Source organism: Dipodomys merriami, unplaced genomic scaffold (assembly GCF_024711535.1).
Source record: "Dipodomys merriami isolate MVZ:Mamm:240054 unplaced genomic scaffold, mDipMer1.0.p SCAF_12, whole genome shotgun sequence".
NCBI classification, from domain to species: Eukaryota; Metazoa; Chordata; class Mammalia; order Rodentia; family Heteromyidae; genus Dipodomys; species Dipodomys merriami.
Window position 1 is genome coordinate 808,153 of NW_027202493.1, and position 19,619 is coordinate 827,771.

A 19,619-nucleotide genomic window follows, 5' to 3' on the forward strand; every position below is an offset into this window, starting at 1 on the left:
GGCCTCATGCATGCAAGGTAAGCACTCTACCACTGAGCCACCATCCCAGCCCTTTCCCCATACATTCTTACTAGTATTTGTTAATGTTTGTTTTCTTCATAATCATCATTCTGGTTAGGGTGATAATGGAATCTCAGTGTTACTCTTGATTTGCACTGCATTCCTTTGTGGCTAAAAATGTTGAGCTTTTGTGAATTTACTAGTATTTGCACTTCCTTTTTCTTTGTGTATGAATGACAGTACTGGTGCAAGAGCTTTTTTGGTTAAGGCTAGCATTCTACCACTTGAGGCAAGAACTACCTCCATTTCTTTTTTTGACAATTGGAGATTAAGAGTCTCAAGGACTTTCTTGCCCTCGGCTGACTGAACCATAATCCTCAGATCTCAGTCACTAATATTACAGGGGTGATACACCAGCACTCAGCTTATACTTCTTTTGAGGTGTCCAATTCATTTGCTCACTTACTAGCTGGACTGTTTATTCTTTTGGTATTTAAGTTTAGAAGCTCTTCATACATTCTAAATACTAATTTTTGGGGGGGGGTCCGGTCGTGGGGCCTGAACTCTGGGCCTGGGCACTGTCCCTCAGCTCTTCAGCTCAAAGCTAGGGCTCTACCACTTGAGCCACAGCGCCACTTCCGGCTTTTTTCTTTTTGCTTATGTGGTGCTGAGGAATCGAACCCAGGGCCTCATGCATGCAAGGCAAGTGCTCTACCATTGAGCCACCTTCCCAACCTAAATACTAATCTTTTGTATGATGAATAATCAATAAAGATTCTCTCCAATTCTGTAGGTCATCTCTTGAGTCTGGTAGTTATTTCCTTTAATATTTGGAAGCTTTTAAATTTGATACAATTCCATTTATCAATTATTTGTTGATTTCCTGGATGACTGCAGCCTTATTCAGAAAGATGTTACTTATATCATTTGTTTTCACATAGTAGTTACATAGTTTCACATTTTACATTAAAATCTTGATGTATTTTGATTTTTGGATAGGGAGTGATATAGTTTCTTTTTCTAACATCATTTGTTGAAAAGACTGTCTTTTCTCCAATATATGTGTTTTGGTTCCCTTGTAAAAGATCGAACAATTGTATTGATGTGAATTTCTGGGTTCTTAGTCCACATCTTGGCCTGGGATCATCTATGTGTCTTGTTTTAGTACCATTACCAGGCTGTTTTTGTTACTACAGCTCTATAGTAATGAAAGTTAAATCATTTTGTTTACTGTTCTATAGGGCTTGAACTCAGGGCCTGGGCACTGTCCTTGAGCTCTTTTGCTCAAGGTTAGTGCTCTACCACTAGAGCCATAGCACCACTTCCAGTTTTCTAATGGCTAACTGGAGATAAGTCTCATAAACTTTCCTGGTGGGGCTGGCTTTGAACCACAATCCTCAGATCTCAGCCTGCTCATTAGCTAGGATTACAGGCATGAGACACCAGCACCTGTCTTAAAGTTAGGTTTTGTGATACCTCCAACATTGCTTTTTTCCCTCAAGATTGCTTTGCCTATTCAGAATCTTTTGTTCTTGAATTTAGAATTGATTTTTCTATTTCTGTGAATAATGGCATTAGGATTTTGATATTACATTGAACCTGCAGACTGTTTTTAGTAATTCAGCTATCTGCATATCATGAATTCTTCTAAACTATGAACAAACAAGTTCTGACACCTTCTTCAGTTTCTTTCTTCAAAATTTTAGAATTTTCATTGTAGGAATATTGCACCTGCACAAGTACGTTTATTCCCAAGAATTTTAATTTTGATGTTATTGTGAATGGGATTGTTTTCTTGAGTTATTTCTCAGCTTTCATTATTGGTATGTCATAAAGCTATTTTTTTTTTTTGTCAAGTTTGCTACTTGACCAGAATTGGTATTATATCTAAGAGTTTTTAGCTAGAGTCTTTAAAGTCATTTAAGGATAGAATCGTATCATCCAGAGCTGGGAAGGTGGCTCAGTGGTAGAGTGCTTGCCTTGCATGCCTGAGGCCCTGGGTTCGATTCCTTAGCACCACATAAGCAAAAGGAAAAAAGCCAGAAGTGGTGCTGTGGCTCAAGTGGTAGAGTGCTAGCCTTGAGCTGAAGAGCTGAGGGACAGTGCCCAGGCCCAGAGTTCAGGCCCCACGACGGGACCCAAAAAAAAAAAAAAAAGAATCGTATCATCCACAAATAAGGATAATTTAACTTTTTTCTTTCCCATTTGAATCTCTTTTTTACTTGCCTTATTCATCAGGATGAGAATTCAAGCATTACATTTAATAGGAGTGGACAGAGTGACATACTTGTTTCATTTCTGACTTAGAGGAAATGGCTAAAAACTTGCTCATGTAATTCAGTTTGGGCTACAGATTTATTGTATATAGCCTTTGTTATGTTAATATATGTTCTTTCTATATCTAGTTCCTTCAGAGATACATGAAAAGATATTGGATTTCACCAAAGGCTTTTTCTCATTTATTAAGATGATCTTGTATATAAGTGTAACTGCTGAATTGGTTCACCCTTTGTCTCATTGTTTCTGTGCAGGGAGGGAGGGGTCTGTGAGACTCTTATCTCCAATTACCACATGGCTCAATGTACCCTGTATAGTTAAATGATATTTTTAAAAGTCACACTATGGCTAGGTGCTGGTGGTGCATGCCTGTAATCTTAGCTACTCAGAAGGCTGGGATCTGAGGATAACAGATTGAAGGCAGCTGGAGCAGGGAAGTCTGTTAGACTCTTCTGTCCAATTAACTACCAGAAGTAGAGCTGTGGCTCAAGTGGTAGAGTGCTACCCTTGAGCATAAAAAGCTCAGGGACAGTGCCCAGGCCCTGAGTTCAAGTGTCAGAACCAGCACACGTACAAAGAAAGTCACACTATGGTATGGTTTTAGATGCAATCTGTAATTTTATTATAAAACCATTCTTTTGGCATTAGTTGGTTACAGTGATAGCAAGATACTGTGAGTGTGGCATAGCAGCTCTAATGTAACAGTTACATTCCCTGCTTACTGAACCAAAATTTAAGTTACTTCAAACCCATTACATACATTACCGGTACCTATCACTGATACAAATCTTTACTTGTATACCTTTTAGGAAAGTGTTGATTTGTACTATCTAATCTACATTCAGATTAAATGTTGATAAGACTACAAAAGTACTAGTTCCCTTATGAGACCTTTTCCTTCCCCTTTCCTGCTCTATACTTAGCTTTAAATGAATCAAATTTCCTAGAGCTAGTCTGAATAGCAGCACCTAAGGAACATTACACTTAGTTCTTGTTAAAAAGCAATACCTGTGCAATGCATGTTTTACAGCATGATCACCCTAGTTTTAAACTCCTGCTGTAGAGTCCCTTAAATAAATAAAAGCATCCCATCAAGTTGTGGGTCATGTTACTGTTGTACATTTGAGGGTAAGTCACTTTCTCTACTGTGTTTGCTTTGAAGAGATCTTCCAATATATCTCCAATATTCCTTTCTTATAGTGTCCTTTTCTTTAGCTAGGACTTCACATAACTGAAATGAAAAATAAAAATTTGTTAAAGTAAATGTATAATTCAAACTCAAGGCACATGCCTTTGAAACACAAGTGAACTCAGATCATTTAAATGAGACACACATTGCAGAGTAACAGTACCAATACAGCTCTTTTCCTAAACCAGAAATACCCATGCTGAGTAACCAGGATGAAAAGTAGCAATGAGCAGAACCAAATGTGAAGTGCCAAAACAGCAAAGTACTAAGTCCCATCAACTCACCTCTAATGCCTTATTAAGAATGTCCTCCTTGTTGTCACATTGGTTTTCTAGCATGTCTTCATAGATATCCACAAGAAAGGCAATTAGGTATGGGGAGCTGTGACTTGGTTGCAAATCAAGGAGTTGATTTAACAGATTAGGGTATCTGGAAAGACCATGATCCTGCAGAATTCTTAAATAAATTAATTAATTATTAATTAGCTAACTGACTTAATTTTGAGAAGTACAAAAACAGTGAAAGACCAAAAGACCTAAAACACAAGCAAACAAGATTATTTTTGTTTTGATGGTACTGGGTATTGAAATCAGGACTCAAGCAGGACTCCACCATTTAAGCCATGCAGAAATCCAGAAGACCATTATGTAAGCCTTATCAGGGATAATTAAAATTAATTTTAAAAAAACTGCTTAAAAATAATCATTTGTGGGCTGGGAAGGTGGCTCAGTGGTAGCGTGCTTGCCTTGCATGCATGAGGCCCTGGGTTCGATTCCTCAGCACCACATAAGCAAAAAGAAAAAAGCCGGAAGTGGCACTGTGGCTCAAGTGGTAGAGCACTAGCCTTGAGCTGAAGAGCTGAGGGACAGCGCCCAGGCCCAGAGTTCAGGCCCACGACCGGATCCAAAAAAAAAAAAAAAAAAAAAAAAAAAAAAAATATATATATATATATATATATATATATATATATATCATTTGTAATCCCAACTGTGTAACACAAATTTAGAGCAGAAAATAAACCTTTACAGAATTAAAAACAAAGAAAAACAGAGTGCTATCCCTATTTCTTTTTGAGACAGTTCTTTATTCCTTCAACTCTCCAGGGATTGTAGGGCCCCAATCCCTGACACATCTACAAGTGTGACAGGGGTTCACACGGTGTTCTTTGGGTCTAGCTTCACTGAAGGGCCTCTTAAGTTCAACAAGTAACTTGACTAGGTAAGTGACCCAGCAAGCAAAACCTTTGTTTCAGGAATAAGACTTGAAACTGAAGATCTCTAGCAATGAAAGCAGAAAGGCTGAGGATCTATGCAATCTACTTGTAAACTGCATGTCCTATATATTCTATTCTAGAACATAAACACTAGAGGACTCATACTGACTTCTCAAAACAAAAAGAAATAACCACCACCAAAAAGAAAAACACTATTAGAGAATTCATAAATAAAAGTTTAATTAAAAATGAAGTATTGTAACAAGGAACCAATGGTTCGGGCATGCAATCCTTGCTACTCAGGCAGCTGAAGATCTCAAGGATCATGGTTTGAAACCAAACCAGGTAAAAACATCTGTGAAACTCTGTCTCCAAAATAACCAACAAAAAGCTGGAGGCATGGCTTAGCATAGCTCAGGTAGTAGAATACCAAGCAAGCTACAGAGCCCTGCATTCAAACATAAGTATAGCCATTTTTTGTTGCTGTTGTTGTTTTGTTTTTGTTGATTGTGGGGTTTGAACTCAGGGACTGGGCAATGTCTCTGAGCTTTCTGTTCAAGGCTAGTCCTCTGCTAGCCTTGAATATAAGAGTCTCACGGACTTTCCTCAGGCTAGCTTTGAACTGTAATACTCCTACTTCAGCCTCCTGACTAGTTGGGATTACAGCCATTAACCTGATGGCATTGTTGTTTATTCATATGCTGTTCTAAACATCTGTTAGTAATTGGAAGATGAAGAGAAGGGTAAAGGATATTCTAGTAAGTTACCATAACCCTATTTTATAGACTGCTCTTAGGTCCAATATATGGAACATTCTTTAGTATCCTTCTAAAATCTGGCCATAGAACATATTCCACATCAGCAGGCTGCTTCTGTAAAACTGCTGAAACAATCTCTTACCCTTTCAAGTAGTTCCATGCACTTTCATTATGTGGCACAAGTTTGATCATTTCCAGAGTATACCTGAAGGAAAAAAAAAGTCCAAAAACAAATTTGTATATGGGTCGTGGGACCTGAACTCTGGGCCTAGGTGATGTCCTTCAGCTCTTCAGCTCAAGGCTAGCACTCTACCATTTGATCCACAGCACCATTTCATGCATACAAGATAAGCACTCTATCACTGAGCCACCTTCCTAGCCCCTTGCATATGATTTTTAAAGAGCAGTGACAGGATTAGATGTTACATTTACAAGACTGAGGCACAATCCCTTTCCCCACACTAGGCTTTCTCAGTGATGGTGGCACAGCTCTAGCTCTTAACTAAATTAGAGAACCCATGGATCTGCATCTGTCAACTCATATTTATACAGTCCTAAACTTTTCATTTTCAGTATTTTAATGCTTTTTGCTTCTAACATAATTAAGGCATGGTAAATAACAAATATCCAAAGTTTGAAATCCAATATATATCTGTTGGATACATTTTAAATACAATAACCTGAAACATTTAAACTTTTGAAAAGAAAGCCAACTCTAACAGAAACAGTGCTAGATGATGAAGTCTGAGTTTTGTCTATTTACATAACAGCACTTAGATTACAGATAATAAAATCTTCCTTAGAATGGCAATCCCATCTGTAATCCCAGAATTTGAGAGGCTGAGGTAGGAAAATTAGAAGATGAAGGCCTGCATGTCATTTAGAATTTGCATGTCTACTAGCTCTCAGATGCCATGTTACCCTAATATGTGGTCTTAGGCTGTGACTTTGTTGTGGGGAATGCCCCTTGCAGGATGTTTAACACTACTCTTGGCATTGCCAAAGGTCCTTTGGGGGGAAAAAATCACCCCAGTTGAAAGCCACTGTACAAAAAGCTGTTAGAAGAACTAGAAGTTCTTGAATTGGCATGAATTTCTATATTTAATTTGACTCTGAATTTTATTGCCTATCATGTCCCTTGCTCTCATATCTACAACAAGCTCTACTGGATCTTGTGCTATATGTATGATTTCACTGAGAGGTAGACATGCAAATTCTAAATGAATGAACAAGAGAAGAACATTACTCACTGGACTTCTCTCTCCAATACAGTACGATCATTGTAGCCAGTAGTATTAGAAATGACAAAATATCTTTGGTTCCAGACAGAGTTATTTCTTACATCCTCTTTGAGAAGCTGGTCTACATACTGCAGCTCATTATCCCAAAGTCTAAATTCCTAAGAGAAAATCTGAATTAGAGAAATATCTCACTTTTTTAATAATAAAAGTAGACAAAATATTAGCAAAGCTAAGAATGGAGAATTGAAAAATGATAGTTGCAAGATCAAGGAAATAGAAAGGGATAAAACTGAGGCTCAGTTCTAGGAAGATACATATTGAAAACAGCAAAAAGTCAAAGAAAATTTTGAGTATGGGTAAAAAAAAATCAACCAAACTCACTAATAAGACAATGAATAACCATACACAGTATACAAATTTCATGTGATTTAATATTAACATATAACATTAAATTAAAATCAACCCGAAAGATGCAAATATATTATTAAAATTATCTTAAAGTATGTATAGAGAAATAGATACAGTTGGATTTAGATACAAACTTTTTTACTTTATAAAGCAGCTTTAATTTAAAAAATGTGCAGAGATGCTGGGCACTGGTGGCTCATGCCTGTAATCCTAGCTACTCAGGAGGCTGAGATCTGAGGATCTTGGTTAAAAGCCAGCCCGGGCAGGAAAGACCATGAGACTCCTATCTCCAATAACCCACCAGAAAACCAGAAGTGATGCTGTGGCTCAAGTGGTAGAACACTCGCCTTGAGCTGAAGAGCTGAGGGACAGCACCTAGGCCCAGAGTTCAAGCCCCATGACCGACCAAAAAAAAAAAAAAAGTGCAGAGAATGGTTAAAATTAGGGGCCAGGCACTGGTGGCTCCTGCCTGCAATCTTAGCTACTCAGAAGCCTGAGATCTGAGGATAACAGTTGAAAGCCAGCCAGCCTGGGCAGGAAAGTCTGTGAGATTCTTATCCCCAATAAACCACCAGAAAACCGGAAGTGGCACTGTAACTGAAGTGGTAGAGTGCTTGCCTTGAGCTGAAGAGCTGAGGGACAGCACCTAGGCCCAGAGTTCAAGCCCCACAATGAACAAAAAAAAAAAAAAAAAAATTGTGACATTAGGAAAAAGTTAATGTAGTCATACAATCTCAAGATGATGTTTTCTGATATTTAAAGTGATAACTAAAATAACTGAAGGAAGGCAGTATTTTTGTGAAAAGTCTCGTGTAGTTAAGAAGTGAAGCTCAAGGGGCTGGGAAGGTGGCTCAGTGGTAGAGCGCTTGCCTTGCATGCATGAGGCCCTGGGTTCGATTCCTCAGCACCATATAAGCAAAAAGAAAAAAGCCGGAAGTGGCGCTGTGGCTCAAGTGCTAGAGAGTTAGCCTTGAGCTGAAGAGCTGAGGGACAGCGCCCAGGCCCAGAGTTCAGGCCCCATGACCTGACCCAAAAAAAAAAAAAAAGAAGTGAAGCTCAAGTGTCAATTCTGTGGGCTACTTGAATGGTAAAGTCTGCAACATACTAGGTACAGAAAGAGCAAGCATTTGATTTCTATTCAATGTATCAACCTTATGTCTGCTAAACTGAAGGAAAAATGTGAGCTCTATTGCTTATTTGTGTACCTTTGGGGTTTTTTTCTCAGACTTATATGAAGTTACAAAAATAATATAGTCTTGTGTATCTTTCACTTGGATTGTCCATGTAATCGCCAATCCCACTTCACCAAAAAAATACCATTGCAGCATTTTATGTATACTTATTTGTGCTTATGTAGGGAAGATGAGGTTAAACATGACAAAAGCAGAGAATTGTTCATACCACCTAGAAACGATTCTATACTATATGTCACATCTGATCTCTGGTAACCCACTGATTTATTTCTCTATAATTCAGTATTTCAAGAACATTTTCTAAATGAAATCATACAAGTATGAAAATACCTTCTTTTATTTCATCCAAGTAATTAGATGTATCAATAGTTTGCTTTTCATTGCTGACAAGAATTGCATGTTTGCTTCTTTTTATTTTATTTTTTTGAGAGAGTCTAACTATATGCCATAGGCTGGAACTATATGCCTGGTACTCTATATAAAGCAGACTGGGCCTTGAATTCATAATCATCCTGGTTCAGCCTTTCTGAAACTGGAATTACAGGCATACAAGATCATATCCAGCATGTCTATATCATTTTTAAAGGATTTCATTTCATTATATTTTACACAAATGGGATACACACAACAGCAAAATATATCTAAATCTGTGATAAACTAGGGGGAGATGTCTTCAAGTCTTCAGTTGAGAAGCATTAGCATGATTAAATTATCAAGGCCAAATAACATACAGTCTAGTATTCACAATATTTATTTTATTTATGTTTAACACTAAGATTGTGTCATATTTATAATAAATATATGTCTTATCTTTCCATATAATATATAGGCCCCACATTTCCATTTAAGTGATCCAAAAGTATAATGAATTCACCACGTTCTTGCAGGAAGCAACTGAAATATGGCTTTCTATATAAAGACCAAGTACTATTGTGAAGGCTGCTGTCTGGTACATTCTAGAATGTTTATTTAGCAGCCTCCCTGCACTATAATTACTGATGCCTGTACCAGTAGTAACTTGTCCCAACCTGTAACAAACAAGAAAACTCCAGACATTGCCAGATGTCTCTGAGAGGGTGCAATCACCTCTGTCTCAGAGCTACTGACTTACATAAATATAGGTGGTATCCAGATATATGGGTATCACTTTAAACCTTGGAATGTCCTATTAATTTTCTTTTTATTTAACATATAAAAATGTACAGATTACCAGATGCCAGTGGCTCATGCCTGTAATCCTAGCTACTCAGGAGGCTGAGATCTGAGGACCACAGTTCAAAGCCTACCTGGGCAGAAAAAGTCCATGAGACTCTTATCTCCAATAAACCACCAGAAAACCGGGAAGGTGCACTGTGGTTCAAGTGGTAGAATGCTCGCCTTGAGCTGAAGAGCTGAGGGACAGCACCCAGGCCCAGAGTTCAAGCTCCACAACCAACAAAAAAAAAAAAAAAAAAAAAAAGTACAGATTCTCTTTAGTTTTCAGAATTCTTTTCTTTTTCATTGTAATTGAAACTAATCTTTTAAAATTTATGTTTGAAGCTGAATGCCAATGACTCATGACTGTAATCCTAGCTACTAAGGATCCAGAGACACAAGGATCATGGTTCAAAGCCAGTCCAGGCAGGAAAAGTTTGTGAGACTCTTATCTCTAATTAACCACAAAAAGTCAGAAGTAGAGCTGTGGCTCAACTCAATTGATAGAGTACTGGCCTTGAGCAAAAGAGCTCAGGGACAGTAGACGGCCCTGAGCTCATGCCTCAGTATCAGCACACAAAAAAGGATGAAACACCGGGCAACGGTGGCTCATGCCTGTAATGCTAGCTACTCAGGAAGCTGAGATCTGAGGATCACGGTTCAAAGCCAGCCCAGGCAGCAAAGTCCGTGAGACTCTTAACTCCAATAAACCACTAGAAAACCAGAAGTGGCACTGTGCCTCAAGCAGTAGAGTGCTGGCCTTGAGCTGAAGGGTGCAGGGATAGCGCCCAAGCCCAGAGTTCAAGCCCCAAGAGCAACCAAAAAAAAAAAAAAGGTTGAAACATATAAAACCTCACATAATATATCAAATGTGATACAACGCAAACTTATTAAAACATATACTGTAATACAAGTGAAGGGTATTAGGAACCTTTGTAATTTCATTAAGAGTGACTAAATTCTATTATCAAGCTATATAGATTGGTGTGTGATATACTTTTATCTGATTAGAATTTTTCAATAAAAATGAAAATTCTGACTATCTTTGGGCAATGTAGTAATCCCTAGGAAAAATTCACAGGAAATAACATTAGAATGGTTTGTTTGAATAAGTAAAATGTCCAGTGGGAATTAAAACTATCCTATTCAGGATCTAGCATAAAGTTTTAAGATGTGGGTAGAAGTGAAATATGTAATAGTTACTGTAAAATCAAATTTGCATATAAAAATGTATATGTAGCTAGGCACTGGTAGCTCATGCCTGTAATGCTAGCTACTCAGGAGGCTGAGATCTGAGGATCTTGGTTCAAAGCCAGCCTGGGTAGAAAGTCCACAGGACTCTTATCTCCAATAAACTACCAGAAAAGCAGAAGTAGCACTGTGGCTCAAGTGGTAGAGTACTCGCCTTGAACTGAAGAGCTGAGGGACAGCACCCAGGCCCAGTTCAAGCCCCATTACTGACAAAAAAAAAAAAAAAAGTATATGTAATGTGACCTTGTTAGTTAAAATAAAATGAATTATGCAATTTGTGATCAAGGAGTTGGGGTGGAGGGGGAACTGGGAGAGTGAAGGAGGAAAGTACCATTACCTGACTTATGAAACAGTTACTCCTCTGTACATCACCTTTATAATAATAATTTTTTTTTTTGGGTCCGGTTGTGGGGCCTGAACTCTGGGCCTGGGCGCTGTCCCTCAGCTCTTCAGCTCAAGGCTGGCGCTCTACCACTTGAGCCACAGCGCCACTTCCAGCTTTTTTCTTTTTGCTTATGTGGTACTGAGGAATCAAACCCAGGGCCTCAGGCATGCAAGGCAAGCACTCTACCACTGAGCCACCTTCCCAGCCCACCTTTATAATAATAATTATAAAAAAAAAATTAGGCCTGGGAAGGTGACTCAGTGGAAGAGTGCTTATCTTGCATTCAAGAGGCCCTGGGTTCAATTCCTCAGCACCACATAAGCAGAAAAAGCCGGAAGTGGCACTGTGGCTCAAGTAGTAGAGTGCTAGCCTTGAGCTGAAGAGCTGAGGGACAGCACCCAGGCCCATACTTCAAGTTCCACAACTGACAAAAAAAAAAATTTAAACACACACAAACACACTAAACATAACCCCAGTGGAACTTCAAGAGATGCTGCTGAGATCTGAAGGATATTTGTTCCTACTACCTGAGGATCAGTATGGTCCTGGCCCAGGAAAGAAAAGTCTAGATCCCCTGGTGGCCAGGGTTTCTGATTCATCTCAGGCTGTGCCAGAGACAGGCTATACCTGGTAGAGTATTTATATTCTCCTTATTAACTTTTCTATATAGGGAGTGCCTAGAATTTTGGGATACTGCAGTGGGAACTACATCCCCCTACTTCTCAGTCTCACCAATAGCAGTCCTTATAAGGAAATAGACCAAGTTAGCAAAGAATCCATAATATCACAAGCTGTTCTTGAACTGGCTTTATTCTAGGTAGTACTCCTCCTCGGAGCATACAGCTGTGTCTTTTATTTCAACAACTGCACAATTTAGCTGCATTGGACCTGTCTCCATGACAACAAAGAGATTGTTTGCAATCTTGAACTACCTAGAAATGACCATCCTTGAACCCATGTCATTTGTTACATGACCTACAGTCTCTGTAAATAATAAACCTGGACAGCTTTGCTAGATCCATGGGTATATGCACTTGGAATACATAGTGCCAAACTGTCCCAAATGAAATAGCACACCTAGTTTATAACAAGAAAAAAATCTGTATCTAGTATGACCTTGTTAATCAAAATAGCTGCACTAAAATTTTACTGCTTTTAGTAGTTTGCTAAACAAATATGGGATATGAATTTAAGCTAAAGTGTATTAAAATTTTATTGTTTTTCCTCTTTATTATTATTCCTACAAAGAGATTATTCAGGATAACCAATCTGAAGAATACCAGGTTTTAATATCTTAATTTATTATGCTATAATTTTGTGTGTGTGTGTGTGTGTGTGTGTGTGTGTGTCTGTCTGTCTGTCTGGTTCAGAAATAAATCTAGAACTTTAAAAATAATTTTAATTATGTAGTTCAGTTAAAATATAAAAATATCATACAAGAAAGGCAATACCTGAATGACCCATTGTCGATGCTGCCAGGCATGATAATTCTTTGCATCCTGATTAAGAATATCAGCAATAAACTCAAGCTCCTGAGATGGGTCCTTCAGCCACTCTACTAATACTCGCCTATGGTGCCTAAAGTCCAAAGAAGAAGGGGAAAAGTTTGTGTTAGTTTACCTAAGAATATATTAGCTGCACCTGTTGCACTAGGTGATGTGAAAGGACACTCAAGAAATAAAAATTCAGCCAAGTGCTGGTGGCTCACATCTGTAATCCTAGCCACGCTGGAGATTGAGGAGCACGATTCCAAGCCAGCATGGACAGGTAAGTCTGGGAGACTCTTATCTCCAATAAACTGCTCAGAAAAATCTGCAAGTGGTACTGCAGATCAAGTAGTAGAATGTTATCCTTGAGCACAAAGAGGCTCAAGGACAGCACCCAGGCAAGTTCAAACACCAAGACCGACAGAAAAAAAACAAAAAACAAGAAAAATTCACCTCTAATTGTCAAGAACTTGAATACAACTGAAGAGGAACTCTAATAGAAAGGAAGAGGGAAATTAACATAAGAAAGACAACAGAAAATTTTCAGTACACTAACACATAAAAGAATGATTACAACATAATAATGAAATCTCCCAGTAATATAAGCTAATTATTTAAAAAATCAAAAAACAAAAATACCAGTAACATACATGTAGAATTCGATATTTGGAACTGAAAGGTCATTTATATCAAACTAAATCTGGAAGTACAGATATATTTGGACAGCCACAACATCTGTTCAAGAACTCTAAAACATGACATGGTTATACTGTATAAGCATAACTTTTCATAACTCCAGTTACTGGGCAGAACTGAATTCACGCCTATCCTAACAAATAAAAAGCTGTAACAAGTTCGAAGTTTGCCAAAAGAACTAGGAAATTACTACTTTTTTAGGGAGGGGGGTGGGAGGGGTCGGTTGTGGGCTTGAATTCTGGGCCTGGATGCTGCCCTCAACCCTTCAGCTCAAGGCTAGTGCGCTGCCACTTGAGCCACAGCTCGACTTCTGGTTTTCTGGTGTTAATTTGAAATAAGTGTCTTATGGACATTCCTGCACGGGCTGGCTTTGAACCAAGATCCTCAGATCTCAACCTCTTGAGTAATTAGGATTACAGGCGTGAGCCACCAGCACCTGGCTTAGGTAAATCTCAAAAAAGCTAATACTTTAAAACAATATTACTTAAAACAAAAATCTAGAAAAGTCCACACAGCTACACCCATCTGATTTTCAACACAGGTGCCTAAATACATGCTACAGAAAAGACATCCTTGTCAAGAAATAAGTGTTGGAAAAACTGAATATCCACTATAAAAGACAAACTAAATTCTTATTTCTCATCTGTACAGGCTAATTCAAAATGAATTAAAAACCTAAAACTTTGAAAATATAAAAGAAAACATAAGGAAAATTCTTAAGAGTTATAGACATAGGGAATAACTTTCTGAATACAACTTCAGTTGCTCAAGAAATAAGTTGACAAGAGTTGACAAATGAGACTATCAAATTAAAAAGTTTCTATAAGCCAGGTGCTGGTGGTTCATGCCTGTAATCCTAGTTACTCAGGAGGCTGAGATCTTAGGATCTTGGTTCAAAGCCAGCCCAGGCAGGAGAAGTCTGTGAGACTCTTATCTCCAGTAAACCACCAGAAAACTGGAAGTGGTACTATGGCTCAAGTGGTAGAAAGTCCGTGAGACTCTTATTTCCAATAAACCACCAGAAAACTAGAAGGTGCTATGGCTCAAGTGGTAGAATGCTAGCCTTGTGCTGAAGAGCTCAGGGACAGCACAAGGACTCTGAGTTCAAGCCCATGACTGACTAAAAAAAAAAAAAAAAAGTAGAGAAAGGGAGCCTAAGAAAGTAACATGGTGAATTTGATGAACATTCATTATATGCGTGCATCATGATAGTAAAACCCTTTAGTATAATTATTTGCTAATAAATATTTTTAAAAATACTATTAGTATTCATTATACTAATAAGGAATGACAGAAAAAAGAAGAATATAATGCTTAATGAATGAGGTGTATTACAGGGATGGAAAACTTTAAACTTCTTCTTACAGAGTATTAAGAAGGTAAGATACTACCAACAGGAAAAATTTTAGAAATCTTCAAGTCAATGAACACTAGTGGCATTTTATTTTTTAATTTGGTAAAAAGAAATATATATATATATATATATATATATATTTATATGTATATATATCTTCCAATATATGAAACTAACTTCACAGAACAAAATACTAAAATAATCTGACATTCTAAGACTTACAGAACACTAAATATACTGGGCACTGATGGCTCACATTTGTGATCCTAGCTACACAGGAGGCTGAGTTCTGAGGATAGTAGTTCACATGCAGCCTGGACAGGAAAGTCTGTGAGAATCATCTCCAATTAATCAGCCAAAAGCCAGAAGTGGAAGGATACTTCAAGTGACAGAGTGCTAGCCTTGAACTTTGGCTTTTTTAAACCAAAGAAGATGGGGCTGGGAAGGTGGCTCAGTGGTAGACCACTTGCCTTGCATGCATGAGGCCCTGAGTTCGATTCCTCAGCACCACCTAAGCAAAAAGAAAAAAGCCGGAAGTGGGCACTGTGGCTCAAGTGGTAGAGCGCTAGCCTTGAGCTGAAGAGCTGAGGGACAGCACCCAGGCCCAGAATTCAGCCCCCAGACTGGACCCCCCCGCAAAAAAAAAAAAAAAAACAAAGGAGAGCCTGATGCCGGAGTTTGAGCTGCAGCATGTACATGCACACGCGCACACACGCGAGGCCAACATACAACAAACATGAAATTTCACAGGGAAAATAAGTGATCAGTTAATTGGGATACAGGATTTCCACTCTAGAAACTAGTAGGGTGGGCTATTTAAAAATAAAGCATTGCTGAGTTCAAGAAGCAATTGCTAGGCTGGGAATGTAGCTTAGTAGTAGAGTGCTTGCCTTGCATGCATGAGGCCCTGGGTTGTCAACACCACAAATGGAGGAAAAGCTGGAAGTGGCACTGTGGCTCAATAAGTAGAGCACTAGTCTTGAGCTGAAGAGCTGAGGGACAGCACTCAGTTCAAGCCCCACGACCGACCAAAAAAAAAAAAAAAAAGAAAAAAAAAAAGAAAGAAACAATTGCTTTGTTTGGATTTGGGTTCTGTTGCTAAGAACAATGGATGGTGGGTATTAATGATTGCATCTACTGTCCAGAAAAGAAAAGCTACTTCTTTGTAGCAAAAGCTAGATATAATGAGAATAAGAATACCTGTTTTATCTCGATTTTATAGTTATTTATATATAATTTGTTAGGGTAAATAACTTTTTAGTGAGGACCTGAAGTTTTCTAGCTAAACTCTCTTATCACTAAATTACTTCATAGCATAATCTCAGAAGATTGGAATAACCCAGTTAAAGAAGAGGCTACAAAACAGTTGGGGTTAGTACCACAGTCACCACTTCAATGATGTGACAAATAAATGCTGAGTTACTCACTATGTCTATCAGATTCTAATTCATTGATTTATAATAACATTTAATTATGCAGGTTTCTCAGATGGGCAGAGAGCATGCTCTCTCTGTTCACACTTTTTAGTGAGGCATGTTCTCTCCTAACCTATCCACTGGACTCTTTCCAAGCTTCAAGTCTTTGTCTCCACTTTTTTCCAGAATTGTTTCTCTCTTTGTGTTAATTCTTCCTTTATCACGAAGGGGGTGTGTGTGTGTGTGTGTGTGTGTGTGTGTGTGTGTGTGTGTGTGTGTGTGTGTGTGTGTGTGTGTGTGTGTGTGTGTGTGTGTGTGTGTGTGTGTGTGTGTGTGTGTGTGTGTGTGTGTGTGTGTGTGTGTGTGTGTGTGTGTGTGTGTGTGTGTGTCCGTGTGTGTGTCCGTGTGTGTGTCCGTGTGTGTGTGTGTGTTTCTCTCTTTGTGTTAATTCTTCCTTTATCACGAAGGGTGTGTGTGTGTGTGTGTGTGTGTGTGTGTGTGTGTGTGTGTGTGTGTGTGTGTGTGTGTGTGTGTGTGTGTCCGTGTGTGTGTCCGTGTGTGTGTCCGTGTGTGTGTGTGTGTGTGTCCGTCCCTGTGTGTGTGTGTGTCCGTGTGTGTGTGTGTGTCCGTGTGTGTGTGTGTGTCCGTGTGTGTGTGTGTGTGTGTGTGTGTGTGTGTGTGTGTCCGTCCCTGAACTAAACAGTCTTAAGAATAGAGCCCAGGACTTATGCATGGTAAGCAGTCTTCCCCACTGAACTAAGTACAGTCTTTTCCTTCTTTACCATCTGAATGATATTCAACAGTGCTCTATTACCCTTCTCTCTAGTCCTCCCTGAGCATCCAGTTATGATTTTCACTATCACTTCCAGAAAGCTCCCTAATTTTGTCCTCAAACCATACTGTCCCTCATACAAAGAGGATTTGTCAATCACTTACTAAAGCACTTTACGTAGTTTTTCACAAGCACAGGAAACGCTATCCAATTTTCCCAAAATGTGGTGATTCTCCTTCCAAATTCCCCAAGTGAAAGGACCATCATTTGCACAGTTGTCAGGCCAAAAACAAAGATGTCACTTTGTTTCTCCTTCAATAAATTATACTTTAAAATCTGTTGATGCTAAAATCTCTCAAATTTATCATAATATTTTAAATATTTGTTCCACATTTTGAAGTCTCATCCCTTCCAGTGGCCCAAGTCTCCAGGATTATAAACTATTCCAAACAACCTCTATCCTGAAGTGAAAGTAAATACTCTGTTATACTTTGGACCTTGAGTGTCCTCTAAAGTCCTATGTGTTGGGGCTGGGAAGGTGGCTCAGTGGTAGAGCGCTTGCCTTGCATGCATGAGGCCCTGGGTTCGATTCCTCAGCACCACATAAGCAAAAAGAAAAAAGCCGGAAGTGGCGCTGTGGCTCAAGTGGTAGAGCGCTAGCCTTGAGCTGAAGAGCTGAGGGACAGCGCCCAGGCCCAGAGTTCAGGCCCTATGACCGGACCCAAAAAAAACAAATAAACAAATAAAGTCCTATATGTTGAAGTATGAAAGTATGTACACTTCCCTGAGTATATCACGCTCTTTCATGCTTCTGCCCAAAATATTTTCTTTGCCTTTGAAATTTTCTTTTAAGGGCTGGGAAGGTGGCTCAGTGGTAGAGCGCTTGCCTTGCATGCCTGAGGCCCTGGGTTCGATTCCTCAGCACCACATAAGCAAGAAGAAAAAAGCCGGAAGTGGCACTGTGGCTCAAGTGGTAGAGTGCTAGCCTTGAGCTGAAGAGCTGAGGGACAGCGCCCAGGCCCAGAGTTCAGGCTCCACGACCGAACCCCCCAAAAAAAATTTTCTTTTAAGCCTTCCTTAAACTCCTGCATAAAGACAGTGTATGTCTGTAATCCTAGCTTCAGGAGGCTGAAGTCTGAGGATTATGATTCAAAGCTAACCCACACAGGAAAGCCCTTGAGACTCTTATGTCTGAGTAACCACCAAAAAGCAGGAAGTGGAGGTGTGACTCAAGTGGTAGAGTGCTAGCCTTGAGCAAAGACAGGGACAAGCCCTGAATTCAAGCAACAAAATAGACCAAAAAAAAAGTGTGTGGTATGTGCAGGGAACTTAATGCTAGAAAGCTAAAATGATGATTGCTCCTGTATTCTGAGCAGGCAGCCATGGGCAGAGAGTGGATACAGTTCTTGGTGGTATGCCATGCCACGCTACAGGATACCATCTTTTTTACCTTCTACCTCTACCACCACCCATTATCATCAACAGCAGGTACATCTGGCATTCACAGGTTACTCATTCTATGCTGAGCAGTACTCAAACTAATTTTTTTTTGTTTGCCATACTGTGCTCTACCATAATAATCTCCATATTCTTAGGGGCTGAATTTCTATAAATATACTTTCTATGAAAAACTCTACTATTGTATTTTTCACATTTCTCTGTAAAATAACTGTTTTGTAAATCACTAAAATTACAAAGAAACACAAAAAGCATTTTATGATTTCACTACCCAGTGACAAGTATTATTAGCAGAATAATATAGTTCCTTCTAATTTCCATCTTACCAAACTTGATAGTTTTTGGGCTGTTCTTCAATTATTGCAGTGATGTAGTTCATTTCCTCATGCAGATCCTTTTGAAGTGATTTTAAGAGAACTCTCCGAAAATGCCTACAACAAACAGTTAAAGACTTACTATTCTATAAATATTACCTTGCAGCAGTATCAAAGCTACAAGACAACCTTTTCATAGCTACACTAAGCATTAATATGACAACCTAGCCTGTGACTGTCCAAATTCATACAATCATCTGATAACTAGAAGAATCAAGCATTTGAGGTAAAAAATAATTTTTATAATCTATGTATTACCTGAATTGTGAAATGTACACCTTAATAATAAAGATGAGAGTTTTTTTTTTTAATACTAACATGAAAAGTTCACAAAACAGATACAACTCTACTCGGTAATTTCAGTGAAATCTTCTAGCTGATAAAACCTGCCACTCTTATGCTTCTAATCAAGTAAGTTATAAATATACAAGGAAAGCCTACAAACTACAAATATTTACATGAAAATGACCAAAGCAAATAAGAACCAAAGCTATTACAGGGGCTTGCCCAGGCAGGAAAGTTACACTCTCCAAATTAACCACCAAAAAGCCAACATGGAGCTGTGGCTCAACTGGTAGAGCACTAACCTTTAGCAAAAAAAAAAAGTAAAGCTCTGAGACAGTGCCCAGGCCCTGAATTCAAGCTTCAGGACTGATACAAACAAACAAAAGATAATCACACTCATGAAATCAATGAACAATAAGTTTAAAAAGAATTTATTCAGAGCTAGAAGCCAGTGGCTCACACTGATAATCTTACATTGTTGGGAAGCTGAATTCCAAAAGTCCCTCTCAACCAAGAACTGGGCACCTGTTATCCTAGTTACAACAGGAAGACTAAAATAGGTATGTTACTGCATAGGCACTTAGCTGGGCAGAAAACAAGACTGCATCTTAAAAATAACCACCACAAAAAAAAGGGGAGGGGGGTGGAGGCACAGCTAAGAGGTAGAGG

The 19,619-nt window shown here is 38.8% G+C and overlaps 1 protein-coding gene across 1 annotated transcript in view; it reads right to left on the reverse strand.

Annotated features, from left to right (window-relative positions):
* Nucleotides 1-2,875: 2,875 nt before the first annotated feature.
* Fnta (farnesyltransferase, CAAX box, subunit alpha) overlaps nucleotides 2,876-19,619 on the reverse strand; it is a 31,379-nt gene continuing 14,635 nt past the window's right edge. Inside the window, exons 4-9 of the mRNA XM_070016049.1 lie at nucleotides 18,618-18,722; nucleotides 12,561-12,687; nucleotides 6,688-6,836; nucleotides 5,580-5,642; nucleotides 3,751-3,922; nucleotides 2,876-3,508 (exon numbers count right to left, since the gene is read on the reverse strand). Coding sequence (XP_069872150.1) covers nucleotides 3,386-3,508; nucleotides 3,751-3,922; nucleotides 5,580-5,642; nucleotides 6,688-6,836; nucleotides 12,561-12,687; nucleotides 18,618-18,722 — 739 coding nt within the window. The 3' untranslated portion in view covers nucleotides 2,876-3,385. The remainder of the gene's footprint in view (nucleotides 3,509-3,750; nucleotides 3,923-5,579; nucleotides 5,643-6,687; nucleotides 6,837-12,560; nucleotides 12,688-18,617; nucleotides 18,723-19,619) is intronic.